The sequence below is a fragment of the Nuphar pumila genome, chromosome 2 (assembly GCF_984573655.1).
Source record: "Nuphar pumila chromosome 2, dmNupPumi1.hap1.1, whole genome shotgun sequence".
NCBI classification, from domain to species: domain Eukaryota; kingdom Viridiplantae; phylum Streptophyta; class Magnoliopsida; order Nymphaeales; family Nymphaeaceae; genus Nuphar; species Nuphar pumila.
Window position 1 is genome coordinate 141,463,098 of NC_143250.1, and position 20,359 is coordinate 141,483,456.

The following is a 20,359-nucleotide window of genomic DNA, read 5'->3' on the forward strand; positions in this document are numbered from 1 at the left end:
CCCACCCGTCCAACAAAGTGAGGGAACCCTTGCCTATTTGACACCACACCCAGGCGCCGGTGTGACGCGTCGCTTCTGGGCGACGACCTAGCAACCCTTGCACATTTATCACTGCCTTCGGGCCTAGAGAGTACAGCGCGTCGCTCAGTAGGGAACGCCCCAACGAAATTCTCATATTGGTTCATTTTCATAGGATATGACAAAGTTTTTATGCTGCCTGTCACAGGCCTACCGCAACCCTCCTCCTTTATCCGGGCTTGGGACCGGCAGTGTATAACTACACAGGCGGAGTTTCTAATAAGCCTATGACCCATATCATAAATTCCAAAAAGGTAAGGTCCATCTTTGTAATTAGGGGCAATAGATGGCCCCCCAAACAAAATTTTCCAAAGAAAAAAAATGGAAACCAAATCATGTTGGTTGACCCTCTCTATATAAATGCAACCATTCATTACATGTGTTCACCATAGTTAGCAAAGCAGAAAATGGCTTCCCTTCTTCCAAAAGGAACCATCCCCATATTCTTATTCATTTGCTTCTTCATCCTTGCTGCTGTTGGTGCCAAACCAACCCATAAGCATGGAACCCACAGATCACTGAAGGAGAAGATGACCCACCTCCACTTCTACTTCCACGACATCTTAAGCGGCCGCAACCCGACCGCCATAACCATCGCGGGCATTCAGAACAGCACCTCCCTGACCGGGTTCGGCGACATCGTGATGATAGATGACCCACTGACCAAAGGCCCAGAATTGACATCGAAACTTATCGGAAGGGCCCAGGGGCTCTATGCTTCAGCTGGGCTGAAGGACCTGAGCTTGCTCATGGCTGTTAACTATGTGTTCTTGGAAGGGAAGTACAATGGGAGCAGTTTGAGTATTCTGGGGAGGAATGCTGCCATGAGCCCACTGAGGGAGATGCCCGTGGTGGGTGGGAGTGGTGCGTTCAGGATGGCTCGTGGGTATGCACTTGCTAGGACTCGTTGGATCGATGCTAATACTGGAGATGCTACGGTGGAGTACAATGTCTATGTCATGCATTATTAGAGTGGGGGCCACTCCTGACAGTGTGACATGGAACGACAAAGTTTTAGTGTTTTTTCACCAAGTTGTATTAGTCACATTGATTTAGTAATATTGAGTTGTTGAGTTCAGTGTCCCGCAATTATTTCTCTCTCTCTCTCTCTCTCTCTCTCTCTCTCTCTATATATATATATATATATATAATCTCGAAAACATGATGTGTTTTGCATTTTAATAATTTTTTTGTTCTTTTCTCTTGAATCTAACAATACAGATGTGTTTTGCATGCTTGGGATATCATCCTATTTTAATGCATAAACAAGATTTTTTTAAAGCTTTAAAATCAATAACTGATAATTTTCATAAATATTAAGCATTCAAAAATCACATTTTTTTAAATTGAAAATACATAATCCAACTTACTAAATTCACCGTGCCAAGCACATCCATATGGTTGGATTTGCAAAAAAAGTGCTGAAAATGCTCATATTTCTAGTTTTCATATTGCAGGTCTCATATTCCAGTGACTCTGTATATATATTATGGATAACTAAAATATGTAAACCGGTATGCACGGAGATTTGTATAGGTTTTTTTTTTTTTGAAATTTTACTGTACGGATGCAATTTAGATGCTTGGTCTTATAGAAACAAACTCTTAGATCATCCTATTATGATGCATAAGAAAGAGCTTTTAAGGTTTAAAATCAATGGATCAAAACTTTTATAAATATTCAAGCATACAAAATCACATTTTTTGATCCGATTATAATAATCCAATAGCTTATTATAGGCAAATGAACCCGGCCGAATGCATCTACACAGTTAGGTTTGCGAAAAATTCTTGGTTCATACTTGTTTACATATTCTAGTTTTCTTTTATATATATATATATATATAATCACCAGAATATGAGAACTGAAAATATGAAAACTACTGTGTGAACAGTGATTTTTATAGATTTTTTGTTTTTTTTCTCTTGAATCTAACCTTTTAAATGTGATATGCATGTTTGGTTTTTTAAGAACCAACTCTTGAATCATTTGATTACGCATAAATGATATTTTTTCAAGGCTTTAAAATCAGTAGCTCATAATCTTAATAAATATTTAAGCGCCCAAAAATCATATTTTTCATCAAAAATACATGATCCAATAGTTGATTTCTAGCAAATTCATCATGCCAAACACATTTACATGGTTGGATTTCCAAAAATATGTTGAAAATACTGAGTTCACACGACAGTTATCATATTCTAGTTACTCATATAAAATCACCAGAATATGAGAACTGAAAATATGAGAACTATGAAAAACTGAAATATGTTTGCCAACCAAATATGTTTGATAGTATAAATCAAGATTTTAGTAGTCTTTTTTTTGTAAATCTAACCCTACAGATACATTCCACGTGGTCCATTTGCTAAGAAACAACTATTGGGCAACACATCTGCATGTATTTTTTTTTTTTGTGGTTCTACCCCTTTAGTGGCGATCCAGGACCGTTGCTAAAAAGTCTGAAAGTGCAAAAAAAAATGCATCGATGATCGTGCACTCTTTCGTCCCATTATCATCAGACATTGTATCAATGATACACCCTTATATATACACACACGATTTGTTATATTGATGGATGCTCATTCATCAAACAGAAGTCACAATTTTACTTTTATTTTGTGATTTTTGGACCTTTAGCAGTGGTCCTGGACCGCCTCTAAAGCGCTGGGTGGAAAACCCATGTTTAGCAAAGGTCCAGAACTGCCATTAAAGTCATTTTCTTTGTTAAATCAGCATCTGCCTAGCAGCGGGCATGCGTCCATTGACAGTGGACTACTTATGTCAGTCTCTCTCTATGCACCTGTGCTAAATGAAATATGCTAAAATGAATTTTAAGCTTTTTTGGGTTTTATTTTTAAATTCTGAACATAATGTGATCTATGTACTTACTTTATAGGGATCAGCTCTTTAAGTATTCTATTTTGACACAAGGTTGGGTTTTTATAAAGTTTGAAAAATCATTAGTTTAAAATTTTTGTACATTTTTTAGGCTCTAAATATCATTTTTTCATAGAAAACACGACCCAAGTATGGATTCCTAGTAAATCAACTATGTCCAACACATTTATGTGGTTAAAAACATGAACAAAAAACCAAAAAAGCTAAAAAAAACCATTTAGCATATTTCATGTAGCATTAATGTATTAACCTATATATATATATATATATATATATATATATATATATATATATATATATATATATATATATATATATGATGTTAAGTTGTTAGCCAATGTTTTTCATAAGCATAATATGTTTGTCTTTGAGTGCGGTTTGGTGGGATTTATACAAAATATCCCTTATTGGCCCCCATTTGGGCTCTAAGAAAAGAAAATGAATCCCGCATATACCGCTCAGATGCATGCACAATCAAGTATTATACTCGTGTTGGTTATAATCATTTCTTCAAAGCTTGGGCAGTCAATCAAATGTGTGGTTGATGGTGGGGTTTTAACTTTGGCGTATCCAAAAAAATAAAAATAAAAAATTTATTCATGTTGGTTATGATAATCTTTTCACACTTGCATATGTTGGACCAGTAAGGGTTCCAAAATTCAGCATGGATGGGTTCACTAAATCCAAAGGGCATGTGCACTAAAAGGAAGGGGTCGGACCTCCAACCCTTGTGAAAAACACAGGCTCTAACATTGAGTTATTTCAACTCTCACCAAACATGATCTTTAACAATCCTTCATTAGAGCTCAATTCTTGTACTCTATACCATGCCATGACCACAGTCATATGATATAGGCAACCATAGAGGACCAGATTAATTCCACCATTAATTTTGAACATAATGCCCCATTAATTCTGCAACCTTATTTACAACTCATGCACATTAGGTTATAAGTAACTCTTAAATAATATTAAATTATATAATTCTATTACATAAATTAGTCTTAATGAGCCCACCAATTTGTTGGCTCCTGGGGTTCCATTTGTAAGACCCTATGGTCATATTGGATCTAGTACCTGAATTCGACATCTCCGACTTAACCATATAAGATGAACAAACATATTATATCACAATTTGTGCATCATGTATCATATATATAATATTTCATGACAAAACATGCACCAAATAATTTTTCACAATTTCAAGAATTTGTATCAATATCTAAAAGTATCATGTTTTTCTCATTGAGTTATTTCTTACATAGTCATGTGGATTCTTTTATCATTCATATTCAAGTATGAGTTTTTTCACACATATTATATATTATTTCTCGTGTAGTTATGTGCACTTTTTATCATTATATGAACCATGATTCTTTTCACATATAGTATGGGTTTAAACACGACATCATGAGATACTAGCTGAACTTTTATTTCATGATATATCCTTATCATGAGGATATTAACAAACTAAGTTATTTTTTTATCATGATATTTTTGTTTCCTCATTTAACATAGTTATTTTACATTTCTCATTATGTCAAAATTTCAATCATAACCATTAAAGTGCAATGCAAAAAAAATATTTTTAGTATTCACCATACATTGCCTCAATTATGTAATCTATAGCTCAAGAGCAAACAATAATGAATTATTTTGCATATACATTATAAGGTTGTTATATTCATTCTAATACATCATAAAGTGGGCCTCACTTTCTTAATTAGTTATGGAGTTTCTTATGGTTCTTCTATGACCTCACGAGGGCTCCATTTTTGCTGCTTTTTGGCAGACTGAGGCCCTCCTAAATATGTCACCATTGAAACCGCCCTTGCATAGGCACCATTGCAACTTCTTGTGACAGGTCATCACCAGGGTAGAGTCAGCTACCTCCTTGATGACCAGTGTTCAAGAGACTCGTGTTGTTGGGGCAACACTTCAGATGTCAAGCTCATTATAATCCTTACCCTTGAGCACCTTCGATGCCACATAGCATAATGTCTTGATGATCTCTTTGAGCCCCTTCTCCTTGTGGATGCAGTTGGTCGATCTGAAGTTGACGAGTTTTAGTTGGTTTCAAAAAGGGCTATAAGGTTTTAGCAATGGCTCAATCAGCCTAACCTATCAGTTGGCGGAGATCGTCATTTACCTCCTGATATGATAAACTTCTGGTGGTCATGGCACTCTGAATTGCTCGCCTAGTGGTGGTGAAGGAGGTTTTAAGACCAGGGTGCCAATCTCTGCTCCCTCAAGGTAGAGAGCGCCCACAAAACTGAACCCAATAGAACCGAAAACTTGGTTGGGAAACCCGAAATCGAGGATGCCTTCGACTTCCAACCCCAATCACACCATGTCGTCATCATGATCATCTGTCCATATCCCGACGTGCTTGCGAAATGAGCTCCGCCAACCTCCAAAATGAGCTCCACCCTCTCCCCCCATTGATGATGGCTGGCAAGTCCATCTGTGGGCCTCTCGTTTTTCAGCAACATCAATACAAAAGTGTGATTATGTAAGCTTGTGTGGACATAAGTGATTATTGGGGATTTTTTAATAGTCACAATATCGAAATTCAAGAGAAGTGTTTCTTGAGGGATGAAGAATATTCTCTCAGAGGTTGTGTCCCAAAACTTGAACTCTTTATGTCAATAAATGCAGTGAAAAGGGGTATGAAATACACATACAAACATTCACAGAAAATAACAGTTTTGGTTACTAAAAGCATTCAAATAGAGAAAGGGTTGAGAGTGAGCACTCCCTGACGATTTTGAGTGTAACAGCAAGGTCTTCATTCCATTGCAATTCTAGCCCCTTCCAAGGTCGCTTCCCAACATTGATATCAGAGCGTGTGTAGCGTAGGTTCAATAAAAACCTCTGACGGTGTTGTCGAAAGTCTCCTGTGCATGTGGCCGCATTGACGCAGAAATTGAACGTTGATAAACAACAGAGACTCATCGCCAGAAAAAGCGCATAAACAAAGAAAAATAAAAAACAAAGCAAGCGGTTAGTTTTTATTTTTCTAATTCAGACAAATCGATGAACCAAGCATATTCCTGATTTGTGTAAATAAGAAAAAAAGGAAAAACAAAAACAAGCAGCAGTAGCTAATCCCTTACCGGTGATGGCATCGTGCGACGACTATCGAATTCCATGTGGCATCCTATAGCCGCCAGGTAGCAGGGTGCTGTAAGCAACCGCTGAACTGGCAGGCTACAACGACTGCCAAAGGCCAAATTCTCTCCAACACTCTGAGAATCTGACTACACTGCTGGTTTGATGCTTGTTTGACCACCAGTCAACCCCTCTCAGGCGCAGTGGGCTACTGCGTGATCGACGTCGTCTGCAGCAACAGACAAAAAAAAAACAATCCAAAAGAGGAAGGAAAAGGGGTTCTTGTATACCTAGGAGTCACCGGACAGGTCAGAGGAATCTTTGTCAAAAAATCCAACATCGCTCCGATGGGCAGCGGCGACGGCCTTCTTTGAACATTTTTTCCCTGAACATTTTTTAACGAAAAGGAACCCTTATCGGGTTTTGCTTCGTTTTAACGTAAAGTCTTTAAAAAAAAGAAAAAGAATCATATTAAACCTGAAATTTAATGCAAATTCGAAAAAGGGATTACTTTTTCTTGAAAAACGGAAAATAGTATCTGACTTTTCTGAAATTATAGGAAAGTGGTTCCTTTCTTTTCTATTAAACTAAAAAAAAATATAATTTCAAAAATGCACTAATCTTTTATGAAATTATAGAAAGAGGGTCAAATCCTATTTAACTAAAAAAAATCTTTTTAAGGTTTTTGTTTTCATTTTTGCTTAAAAAGGCTTCTGCCTTTCTGAAAATTGTAAAAAAGAGGTTTATCTTTTTTGATAAACTTAAAAAGTTGCAGAAACAGGTTCCTATTATTTTTATTTACACATAACCTTTCGTAATACTTTCTGAAATTGCAGAAAAGTGTTTCTAGGTTTTTGAAAACCATGTGCTACTGATTTTTGTCAAATAGTGCTTAAAGTTAGCAATTTTTGTTCTTGCATACTTAAAGATTATATTGCATGATAAACTAATTTAGAAGGATCAAAACTAGTTATATTTATAAATATTAGTTAGGATATACTTTATTAATTCTAATATTTATTTATAATTAAGAAAATAGCAAATCAAATAGTCATGGATGAGTTGTTCAAAATTGAAAAACTCACTGGGACAAATTTTAGAATGTGAAGAAGAAAAATGAAATATATATTGACACATGACAAGACCCTATATGTATTGAACAATGCAAAATCTTCACTAATTGATAAATTGATTGAAAATGAGAAGAAAACTCATAACAAATTTATTAAAGATGATCAACTTGCTCAAGCAACTCTTCTAATATTTATGCAAGATGATCTCATCCGAGTATTTAAAGATTTTGACACTGCGAAGAGAATGATGAAAAAAGTCAGAAAAAAATATGATATGACTTTAGAAACCCACATTCAACTTTTTCTAAAGCAGTACAACTCTTGCAGGATGAAAGAGTCAAACAACGTGGTCGATCATGTAAATCGAATGCTAGTAATGGCTAAGGACTTGGTCATATCAGAAAATGATATTCCTGAGTGCATGCAAATCTTTACAATATTAAATAGCATTCTTCCAATGTGGAAGACGGTGTCGATTGCCATGAGGTTAAACCAGAAAAGTCTTACTCTAACAGAATTCTCTCTCCAATTAGCTCTTGAGCAAGAGCACATGTCAAAAAATAAAAAGAGAAAAGTTATGAATACTCAAAAAACTTTTTTGGTAACTTCTCACAAGTTCAAGCCTAAAAACACATTCTTCAAAAAAATTTAAGAAGAATAAATTCAACAATAAGCATCTAGTGCAAGCCAAGAACTCCAAGACTGCAATCAGGAGAGCATGTTTCTCTTGTAAAAAAGTTAGGCATTTCAAGAATAATTGCCTAAATAGAACCAAGAAAAAGAACCAAGAAAGAGCAAGTAAATGGAGAACGAGAATTAGTATGCATTGTATCTAAATCATTGATCGTAGATAATGATCTCCTAGGGTGGTGGATAAATTTAGGGGCGACGCGACATGTGTCTAAGCCAAAGGAATGACTTGTGAAAATAAAGAAGTTGAAGTCTGGAGATCATAAGGTGTATATGGAAAATAATACATACAGTGATGTGGTTGGGATAGGGACCTATAGGCTTCAAGTAGAGGGGATCAGTCTTCTACTAATAAATATACTTTATATACCTTTCATAAGAAAGAATCTTTTAGCAGTAAGAGATTTTGCTATTGGAAAAGATAAAAAATTGAAACTCAGAGGTCGCTATGATGTTGACCATGGTCTTTTTCATCTTAATATAACTCCTTCTATAAGTAATACAATAAATATTTTTAGTTATATTGATTGTATATGTAATGTTGATTGCATATTAATGTTATTTAAGGTTAGGGCATATAAATGTTAATAAAATAAAAAGAATAATTCACATGTGATTATTATCATCCCTTAAAAATATAGAATTTAAAAAATATGAATCATGCATATCAGAAAAATTGATTTATATTAATTGTGGACACAAATTAAAGGTCACGATTATGGACTTGTTCATGATAATGTTTTACTTTTTTGTTTTTTACACGCAAAAACAACCCCCGAAAACAAAGACCTAGCTGTGCTGGCTCTGCTTATGATCACTGTCATGACAGCTTAAAACTTTGTGGGCTTACTCCTAACCCCCAAGGAATCACCACGCTTCAGCTTGCGCAAGGGGTGATGCCCATGAGATTTGAACCTAGACCACCATACTAGCGATCTAGGCTCCATCCCACTACGCCAAACCCCTTTGGGGGCCATGCTAATGTTCTAGCAGCTACACAATGCTAAGGGTGTGTTGGATGTTTGGATCTCAATTTTTGATTGGAGATCCTAGCATTAGAGATAATGTTTGTAAACCTTGAGTCTTGGATTGGGGCCCACTCTAGATTCAATACACGGACATGAGATCTGTGGCCTTCAATGGGAACCCTAATTGCGGTAACAAATGGCTATAGTTGTGACATATGTGAATTCACATATTTGTTTCACAAAATGAATTCTTGACTCACCTGCGGTGGCAGCAACTGCTGCCACGTGTAAAACGATGGAAAATTTTCCCCCAAAATTACCACCAGCTTTTTGTTGAGTACAAAATCAAAATAATCTATTGGAGCACATATTACCACCCGATCATTTAAAGCAATTTGTGTAGTTGAGGATTAACTTCTCTAGAATTAATTCATGGTGTTGATGAAACGTGGACCTCAAGTTTGTCTCACTCATAGTACATGACCAAATTTATGGTCACCCACAAGACTCGTGGGACATATGCAGCCTATGTTCATTCAAGGCTCACCATGTCAAATTCTTATTCATTCATTCATTCTTCACTAGCATTTATTAAGTTAAACCTAATTCTGATATGAGGCCCATAAGTATTTGGTCTCAAGGTGCCAAATCTCCATCTAGTGGCTCAGATTGGTTTTCTGATATATATATATATATATATATATATATATATATATATATATATATATATATATATATATATATATATATATAGAGAGAGAGAGAGAGAGAGAGAGAGAGAGAGAGAGAGAGAGATGGAAACCTAAGAGAGAAAAGATACCAACCATATCCACTAAGATTTTTTTCTGTATTTTTTTTTAAAGTCTGACCTTACCGATGTATTCAACATTTGTTCAGCGTAATTGATTTACTAGAAAATGGTACTTCGATTATGCATTTTGGATGAAAAAAAATGATACTTAAAGCCTCAAAAAATTACAAAAATTGTAAACCGTTGAATTTTTAACCTTATAAAAACTTATGCATGCATCGGAATCAAATAATCCAAGTGTCAATTTAAACTAAATCAATCATGTTGACCACATCTGTAAGGTCAGAATTTAAAAAAAAAAAACCAAAAAATTGACGTTCCCAAGCGATCAGGTACCATGTGGACAGGATGCAGCCGGGTAGCTTCCCACTACTATATATATATATATATATATATATATATATATATATATATATATATATATATATATATATATATATATATATATATATTCTTAAAAAGTTGTTTTGAAAAAACTGATTCAAAGTCATTCGATTCAGACTTACTGGGTTTTTTTTTTTTGTTGAAAAATCGATTCAGTTTAAAAACCTATTGTGACTACATGGATCAAAATCCACAGCCACATTAACAACGCGATGGCACTTGATCATTCGTGCAATGCTGAGACCATCAAATATTACATGAAACATATAACTGTTTATTGCAGAAAAATGTAATGTTCAGAAGCACATATAGCAAAACCAAGCTAGTTGAGAGACTAGCTACAACTTCATCTCCCCAATTTACTCTGAATAATGTGTGACATAAACATTATACTCTACAACAGCGTCACCAGTGGTGGCATTGAACCAATGAATCCTAGCCTGTGTATACCCACGAGCCAACCTAAAGTACCCAGTCCCCCCAACTACAGCCAACTCCCTTATGGGAATAGAAGCACTGTTCCTTCCCAATATGCATAGAGTGCTCCCATTGTATGCACCTTCCAAGAACACGTAAGTTTGGGCCATCAATAGGTTCACATCTTGTATTGCTGCAGAAGCATAGATCCCTTGAGCTCTCCCAATCAACTTAGATGTCAGTTCCGGCCCTTCTGTCAAAGGATCATCTATCATGTTTACCTCTCCGAATCCGGTCACTGAATTGCTCAATGGAGATTGAACAATGGTTGCCACAGTCGGGTTGCGCCCGCTAACGATGTCATGGAAGTAGAAGTGGATGTGTGTCACCTTCTCCTTCAGTGATCTGTGGGTTCCATGCTTGTGGGTTGGTTTGGCACCAACAGCAGCAAGGATGAAGAAGCAAATGAAGAATATGGGAATGGTTCTTTTTGGAAGAAGGGAAGCCATTTTCTGCTTTGCTAACTATGATGAACACATGTGATGAATGGTTGTATTTATAGAGAGAGGGTCAGCGAACATGATTTGATTTCCTTTTTTTTCTTTGGAAAATTTTGTTTGGGGGCCACCTCTTACCCTTAATTACAAAGATGGACCTTACCTTTTTGGAATTTATGATATGGGTTATAGGCTTCTTAGAAACTGTCAAAGAGGGGCCTCGTTTAACATCAATCATTTCAAAAACTTGATTTTTTTTGTAATTTTCCGTATTGTCCTTTGAACAATGTTGTCAGTATCGGTGCGTATAGGCAGAAAATCGATGTGCTTCACCCATGAATCAGCTATTTTTAATCAATGTGAAAAATACTTAAAATTATTTTAATGATTGACATGTAATATTTTTATTATTATTTTTTGGCCTATTCAGAATGATTCACTTGGGTATCAGTATCTGTCGATTCACCTGAATCGTCGGCCAAGACTGATACTGACAACATTGCCTTTAAAAGTATTTTAAAAAAAAATACTTATTCATCCTCATAAGAAATAAAAGGGTAAATATTTTGAATTTTTTTTACTCTTTATTATAATTTGAATTACAAGTTAAGATATATTAATTAAGGCATAGGACTTTTGCTTGGTAATTTTCAAGAAAACAGAAAGCTTATATCAGAAAAATAAAAATCAGGAGGCTCAATTTTTCCAAATTAGGTTGCACCTCATTGAAGGTTTACCTTTTTCCTTTCCACCAAGTTTCCTTCACATGTGAAGAAGCCATTGATTCTTTTTCTTTTTCACAGTTTCTAGAATATTGTGGCTTTTGGAAAAGAGACAAAAGTAGATGTACTAGATACGTGTTGAGTGGGGTAGGAAAAGTAGTGTCCCAATATTTGGTGAATTCAAGACTCAGATGTTTCGCTAAGTTTGAAAAGTCCAAAGAGCGCAGACACCAAGCTGACCTACCCATGGTTGATTCATGTCAAATTGCTGACAATTTTGTAGCCATTCATTACTCCTTAGCTTTAAAGTCAAGCCTGAACCAGGTCCCCCACATGGTGCGTATTGACTTGGCCAGTCTTGACCTAGTTCTAAAGAAATATTTGTTTATGTATTGACTAAACATACCGAGGAAGGTATGTGGAGCATAATTTAGCAAAAACTCTTTCTTTCCTAGCAGCCTAAAACTCTATGGGCTTACCTCTTGCCCCTAGAAGAAAACTCTTTAAAACATGTCTTTTCGAATAAAATTTTGCAAAACAAAAAAAAAAGTAAAGTTTCGCCTTTTTAAAATATTAAAAAAAATAAAAACTTTTCTGTTAAGCGTTCTACTTTCGTGGCTAGAGGCAATCGTTGTTTGTCACCTAACATGGGATGATCATGGTTCAAAAACAATGGAGGCAGCCCAGCTTGTTGCATGTTTGAAGCGGGGTGTACTCTCTAATGGGCCCGGAGAAATCTCATGGGTTTTTACCAACCGGAAACCTGTCAATGTATGACCGGTGATGAGGAGTCCGGTTACAGGGAGCGGGCATATGCCATGGCTTCCACCACATGTCCAAGCATTCAGGGTGGGAAAAAAGGGCAGAATGTTTTCCCATTTTGCCGTTTCCCTATAGAATATATAATTGTAAAACACGTTCTCCCTTCTAAATCAAATATTGAATCACATCTTTTTTTAACAAAAAAAAAACACTAATATTGGTCACTGTTGATCCAGTTCCATCAAGAAGAATAAAACAGAGAAACTTGCAATTTCTTGCCGTCCAAGGGCAGAAGAAAGTGACAAGGTCATTATCATTGAGCAAGCAACATTGACTAAAATCAACCCTTTAATGTGAACATGATGTCTTTCAAGGGAAAACTGATCTCAATGTTTTTCCCACGAAAATGGGACCATGTCTGCAAAATCCAACCTGTTGGAACATAGCGTTCTTTTTCCTCCAAAAAAAAAAAACACAATGACCTTTTCTAACACACCACGCAAACTTTATGCCTGAGTTGGTATATATAAGACACTTGAAAATGCTCGTGGACCACTTGGGTTTGCTGGGCTTCCTGTTGGACCTAATACGTATTGGGTCTAGGGATGTCAACGGGTTGGATCTGGTTCCAATCCAGGTGAAATCAAACCCAAATCTAGATCTGATTTAAAGTGCTGGTACTGGGTGCAGACTCAGGTCCAATCAAAATGCACAGGACCCAGTCCATGTCTGGTAAAATTATATTTTTTATCCTTTTTACATTAAAAATTTGTGGATCTTAATCACAGTTTAGGCCCGGGTCTGGCATGAAATTTCACAAACCATACCCATCACCATATATTCATCGGACCCTTTGAGTCCAACCTGGATTCTAATCGAACATCCTTCTTTGACACCAAACCCTGACCCTATAGGATTAGGGACAGGTTGGGTCTGGGTCAAACCCGACCCCTTGACACCCCTAAATTTTGGTCCAGTAGGGGACCCTACCAAACCATCACAATATGGTGGCAGAGCCAAGCCATATGACTTGGATGAGTTTGGACCATTTGCACTTTCCATCCTAAAATCCAGCAATCTAATTCTTGGAGAGAGAGAGAGTCTGAAGATTAAATCTCCTGTTTTTCACTTTTTGTGTGGGCTTGTACCAAGTATTCGACATTTAAACATATAATGCATGTTGACGGACTACTAGGCAAAAGAAAGCCACCATTTCTAGTCCGCACAAATAGCTGACTTATTAACTTCATGAGATGACTGAAAATCGTCTCTAATGAAGGAACACATTGCTTGGAAATATCTCACGAGGTTCACCAAATTAGAAAATTCAAAACCATCTTTTAAATATGAGGTCATGATGCATCTCATAGAGGTCCAGACCTGATTGCACTGTCCAAATCAGCAATCAGATCTTCTACATCCTCAATGCCCACTGATATGCGAATCAGATCTTCACTCAGGCCCCGAGATTCGCGTACTGAACTGGGTATGCTTGCGTGTGACATAAAGCAAGGCAAGCTGATAAGAGACTTAACACTACCTGTACAAAATTACAATTAGAGAAATTAAGTAAAACATGAGATCACTCTCTATCTGGTTAATACAGTACATTGCATCCACTAGCAGAGTTTCATTAAATGACGTGCATGCACGAGCACACACACAGGAAACAAAAAGGAAGAAGGCTACTCCCGTTTACCAAATTTCAGAGAATATCTACTAGGAGGATGATATGGAAAAAATGCATAAATGGAAAATTTTATGAGAACAGAATATAAAATATAAATAAAAGAAAATGAGTGAGAACACTCTGCATAATACAGAATATAAATAAAACAAAATGAGTGAGCACTCGGGGCATAATACAGCTCATCTCAGAACAGAGAATTAAAAGAAAAATGGATATTTTTTCAAACAATGCATAGTTATAACAGTGACAAAGCAAAAGGCACACGAGAAGTTGATTTACCAAAACTGACAGTAATACTGAAGTATTTTGTGGCTTCAACAATGTGCTTGGAGAGAGCCAGTGATCCTGTTGTAAAGCTAAGGACAGAACCAGCACCTTTTGCCTGAAAGTTTTCACCGTACAAATTGGTTGAATTTCCATTTATTTCTCTGCATTTTGCGAAAGTCATAGTCTATTTCAAGTACCTGAGAATAGTGCAGTGAACGTCCAGGGTGATTAGGAAGACCAGCATAGAAAACTCTTTTCACCCTAGGATGAGATGACAGAAACTCAGCAATCTTTTGTGCATTGTCCTGTCAATGAAGAAAACAAGAACAAATGTTGTGACCCTCCACCCATTAATCACTAATTGTGCAAAAAATAGGAGTAAAAATAAAAACCAAGAGCTAAATGGCATAATACTTGCATCTCTCAGAGAACAAATTACTCAAATGGGACAAGTGATAAACTGATAAATTGGAATCAGTGTTTATCCATACATACTTGAAACACCAGCCAACAAAGCCAGGTTCAATGTTGATAACAAAATAGAAATCATAGTAAATGTTTCAGATTCCATAATCACATCCAGTAGCCCGAAATGCTGGGGAACCATTGGGGCATGTTTGGTAACCTCATGAGATTCAGAATCGCATAAAAATGAGAGAATGAAATTCATTTGTACAACCAAACATCAAAAAATGAAAATGAGAAACTGAAGGTGATTTGAAATCACATTGGGATCGTGAATCTCTCATGTGATTCAAAATCACATGAGAAGCAACCAAACATGTTGCAAGTCATGCAGGACATCTGGAATTTGAAATCCTAACCGCAACTTGGATCAGTACATAAAAAATTAGGTAGAATTGTGCATAAAGGTATCTATAATATTTGATAGAAAGACTGGAGTAGAAGCAAGGACAGAATTATAAAAACCATATAGGTGGTATATCAAGAACCGTCGAGTGATCTAAAAAGATGCAGGCTTCTAGAAACTTCAATCCTACACAGTTCAAACATCAACAACAGGCACAAATAATTAACAAAACCATTAATAGCTGATTTATGACAAGGAAAAAAAGGATAATCAGCCGGATTACAGCACAATTGCCTTCTCCCGTGCACCATCACTCTTATCAAATATTGGAGTATCGAGCATATTGCACTTACAATGTCATAGTCATCCAGAAGGAAACAGTAAGATTCATATAGATTTAAGTTAAAGATTCAACATTATGAGAATCTATAAAAGAACACTTAATAAACATAATGACCAAATGCATTACTATGCACTTGTGTTTGCACAACCAAAAATATTAAAGTAAATAAATTCAATGATGTATTTGCAAGTGCATTTAAAATAGGTAAAATATCAAAAATTTAAAGTCAAGTTATACATCATGGGCGAGTTATGGTGAAGGTATGATGCAGAGCAGGCCCAGAACAATGATGCAAAGCACGTCCCAGATCCAGCAGCAGGCAGAGTTCGTCTCGGGTCCCGGTCCGGACCCGAGACCCGGATCCAGCCAAACCCTTTTAAATAACCCAACTTAGGGTTGCGTGCGGCAGTGAATGGGAAAAATCATAATCTCTGTATTTTGTTTTTTTAGCCACACACCTGTTTCTTCTTACTGTTGATTTTCTTTTTTCTATTTGTCCTTTTCTTTCTGTTGGTTCACTGCAGTCGTAGGTTTCTTTCACATTGTTTGCATTTATTTCTTTACATTCAGCCAATAGTGTCAGTCTGTTTACCTTTTGAACCTTTAATGGTTTATCAGTCCTTTAAATAAGAAGACGTTGATCAGATCCATTGATCTGATCCCTTATGGTGCACTCCTTTGCTTATCTTGCCATCACACAACTGATCGGGCACCAGAAAAATCCACGACATCGTCAAGCCTGTGCATGGGTAGGCATTGAGGAACAATAGCGTGGGTACCCCCTTATCGTGAGAATATCGCATCCTCTCGAACTGCATAAAATTCCATTGAAAATAAAAGAAAACAACACAGCCCATCATTTTTGGGTGACGTTTTCTCCTATTGTTGCACATCGCCCGATCGTGAGGATCAGGCCATCACCTTCAGCCCTGCATCAAGGTACATCCTTAACTTACATTAACATGCTTGCAAGTTACGGTAAATATTTATTTGCACTTATGTGCAACATTTACCTTATTTGCACTTGTGTGCACGGTAAATATTCATTTGCACCCTTGTGCAATGTGCAAGTTGTGGTAAAAGAGGGTAAAACTCTTAACTGCTACTTGCCCCAATGCAAGTCAAAAAGATATCTTATTTGCACCTGTGCAAGTTACGGTAAAACCTATTTTATCATACTTGCAAGTTGAAGTAAATACTTGCTACATACAACCCTTACCTAACTTGCATGTTTTGTGTAAGTTGTGATAAAACGTAGAAGCTTAGTTTGAGCTTGATTAAGCTCAATTAGCCCGATTAAGCTTGGCTAATAGAGATATATGGGGACTAAATTTAGGATATGTATTATTTTTGTTGTTAATAATCGTAAAGTGTGCTTTTAGCTAAGTAGGTAACATGTTTTCCGTGTACGTGTGTGGTCATAAGTTCAAATTCTGCCCTTTACATAATTAAGTTCTTAGTTTTTTTAATTAAGTTACTGCAGCTCGAGCCGAGCCAGGATCAAGCTTGAGCTCGGCTAGATTAGAGCCGAGCTTTTTGAGCCTGAGCCTGGCTCGTGTGCACCCCTATCTCCATCTCTATAGAAGCTATCTTCAACGTCGATATTAGGAGTATTTTTTCATGCAAGGTGAAAACCTTTTTGTTTTTACCTGACCTGCATAGTGCAAATGCAGGTTAAAATAAATTTTAACTCAACTTGCACAAGTGCAAGCGAGATTGATATTTTTGTTCAAGTAGCGATAAAGCTTCTACCTTTTACCACAACATACACAAAATATGCAAGGTAAGGGTTGCAGGTAGCAAGTATTTACCTCAACTTTCAAGTATGATAAAATAGGTTTTACCCCAACTTGCACGTCATGCAAGTATCTCTTTTTGACTTGCATTGGTGCAAGTAGTAGTTAAGAGCTTTTGTCCTCTTTTACCACAACTTGCACATTGCACGAGTGAAGTGAATATTTACCATGCACATGAGTGTCGTAAGTGCAACTAAACATTTATCAAAACTTGCAAACATAATAATATAAGGGTGTATTTTCCAGAGTTACCGGAAGCGTCTAGGTAGGTGGGGAAGTGTGCTTCCCTGAAGCGCGAAACGTCGCACTTCCGAAACGCGCGGGGAAGCGCCATTTTAAAATGAGAAGCGCGCTTTCCTTTAATGGAAAACATGTTTCCCTTTAATGGGAAGTGCGCTTCCCATCACGCTTCCCCCATGCTTCTCCCTCGCTTCCCCCATTTTTTCAATTTTTTGTATTTTTATTTTTTTGCTTCCCCCTCGCTTCCTAGGTCGCTTCCGATTCGCTTCCTAGGTCACTTCCGAGATGATTCCCGATTCGCTCCTAAGTGGTCCCATGCTTCCCGCTTCCTAACGTTTTGAAAGTGCCTCGCTTCCCGCTTCCCATATTGCTTCCTGCTCCCGCTTCCTCAACTGGCAACCATGTTATTTTCACTATAACTTGCACATGATGTACAAGTTGGCTCTAAATGTTAGATATTTTGCCTGTTTTGGATGCACTTTCATATAAATCCTTGAATTTATTTAATTTAATATTTTTAATGTGCAAATAACTTGTCATCAATTCATAATTTTCAATTTGTATATAATGAAAACATAACAAGAAAACGTATTTACCAAGGACAAGATCCTAAGTCATTATCTTGCAACTGGGATGAGCCAAGCCCATACACTCTTGCTCTCCTTCCCATTTGCAACTAACAAGATCTCAACAATAAAGACGAAAGATTTATTGATAGTTACAAGCACCTAGTTGGCATATGATGCTTCATTTTTTCATCATTGCTGACTTTGGGCTTCCCAAATCAATTTGAGTGTTGTGGTTATTTTGTTCACTCTAATGTGCATTTAAGTAGGAAGCTTCCCTATTCTTTTACAAATATGTGCTTCCCCTATATGTAATATAAGGCCTGCTTCAAAATCATTCTTAATGTCCTTTGCGAAATCAACAACCAGGACTATAATTAACTAAAAAGGTTGCCAAATGGCATCTAACTAAAGTACAACTAGATCCCAAAACAGCATGGATCTGAAACTGACCAAGTTTTTCAAAATAGGCTTGCAAGGCCAGACTGGTGTAGTAGAAGTCAAGGCTTGTCTGCACATATTTTGACCTGGACCTGCACTTGACTCAAGTCCTACTCTTTTATGTACAAACTCACCATGGCATTTACTTGACAAGAAGACTTTCATCTAGCAATTTAGACTCAAAGCTGTGTTGAATCTACCTCAAGTCTGGCATATTTGCTCTACCTTATTTCTTAAGTTGTGCGCAAAGGGTCACACGGAATACATAAGTCCAACTAGCAAGGACCACAAGCAGTTATCAGAAAAAGAGTCCAACCAGTAAAGACCACAAACAGTAAGCTCATCTAATGTCACCATTGGGCTGGATCCGTTAGATAGACCCTACTGTAAGTGTTTCACTAAACTTGGTAGCTTGATTTCACTACAAACTGATCTTATTGGCTCAGAGATCAGTCTGCTACTGATTGGTCATAGTCCAGTCTAATACTTACTGGTAAACCAAGTCATTGCATACCCATGGTTGAACCCAAATAAACATCTCCAGTCAAAGACAAGGATCAACCAAGTCCATGGCAATGATTGAAACAACCAAATATCGACCAAGTCATGCACGACTCCGGGTCAAAGTCTCAGTGAGACCTATCTAATTCAACCTAGTAGCCCTAGAGAATCCACATAAGCAACTTAGTCCCATCTTTGCATTTCACTCAGTATTTATAGAGGGCCATAAAGAAACCAGAGGTGTGTAGATCTGACAGACCTTATATCAAATTCAAATAAATTTTCAAACCCTTTTCCACAATTTTAAGTACAAAGCATATACATCAAACAACTATGAGATACTTCCTAGAGATCCAACCTGTCAAGCCACAATCTAAATCCACTGATATTGTAATGAAGTGCCAAATGAGTGAGGCGATATCTCCAAGAGCAAACACGAAAGCACCCACAAACACAAGAAGCCACTAATGGGCAAGATTGCAATAAACCACAAAAGTGGTAAAACACACAAAATAAAGTGAAAAAATATATTCCACTCACATGAGGCTTCACAAGAAGCAATGCAATTACATGGGGCCAAGCCCCTTATTTATACACATAAAGGGACCCAAGGAGGGGCTCCCATAGAGTCGTTGGAGTCCCTCCAACGGTCATATTTATGACCGTTGTGTTAAAATATGTATATATATACTTATATATGTATACATACGTATATATATAAGTATATATATACATATATGTATATACATACATATTTTATTTCATTTCATTTTTCTGTACAACCAAAAACCCGATAGGGGTGCTTTGGTAAATTACCATGTATCTTTTTTCCTTTCTGTATTTTTCTCTTTTCATTCTTTTTACCTTTTTCTTTTCCTTTTTTGTTTTTTATTTTTTCATTGTGTAGGACCACAAGGGGCCCCACCCATCTAGTCGTTGGGGCCCCAACAGTCATATTTATGACCGTTGAGGCTCCCAATGACTAGAAGGGAGCCCCCCTTGTGGTCCCTTCTTTTAGCTTTCCTCCTCTCTAAATAGAGGAGGCTCACACTTGTATTTGTATGGGTTTTTCACCTACCTTCTCTCTTCAATAATATTAATCTTATGCCTTGGAGGCACTTTACCCCTTAGTGGGTTACATATGCACTTTTAGTGCTTGTGTTCTTGGCTTCTTCAAATTGTGTTATGCATTATTAGTGTTTCCGCCATTTTCATTACATGGTATCAAAGTAAGGTTGGTGATTGAGATTCTAAGCAAGGAAGGTGATCGGGATTCTCTTCTTGTTGGTG

General features: G+C 36.8%; 1 protein-coding gene and 2 pseudogenes across 1 annotated transcript in view; 1 reads left to right on the forward strand and 2 right to left on the reverse strand.

Moving 5' to 3' along the window:
• Positions 1-472: 472 nt before the first annotated feature.
• On the forward strand, positions 473-1,153 carry LOC149847371 (dirigent protein 22 pseudogene; annotated as a pseudogene).
• A 9,222-nt stretch (positions 1,154-10,375) lies between these two features.
• On the reverse strand, positions 10,376-10,942 carry LOC149847372 (dirigent protein 22 pseudogene; annotated as a pseudogene).
• A 2,578-nt stretch (positions 10,943-13,520) lies between these two features.
• CBL (cystathionine beta-lyase) overlaps positions 13,521-20,359 on the reverse strand; it is a 31,052-nt gene continuing 24,213 nt past the window's right edge. Inside the window, exons 11-13 of the mRNA XM_089996967.1 lie at positions 14,569-14,676; positions 14,384-14,486; positions 13,521-13,954 (exon numbers count right to left, since the gene is read on the reverse strand). Coding sequence (XP_089853093.1) covers positions 13,779-13,954; positions 14,384-14,486; positions 14,569-14,676 — 387 coding nt within the window. The 3' untranslated portion in view covers positions 13,521-13,778. The remainder of the gene's footprint in view (positions 13,955-14,383; positions 14,487-14,568; positions 14,677-20,359) is intronic.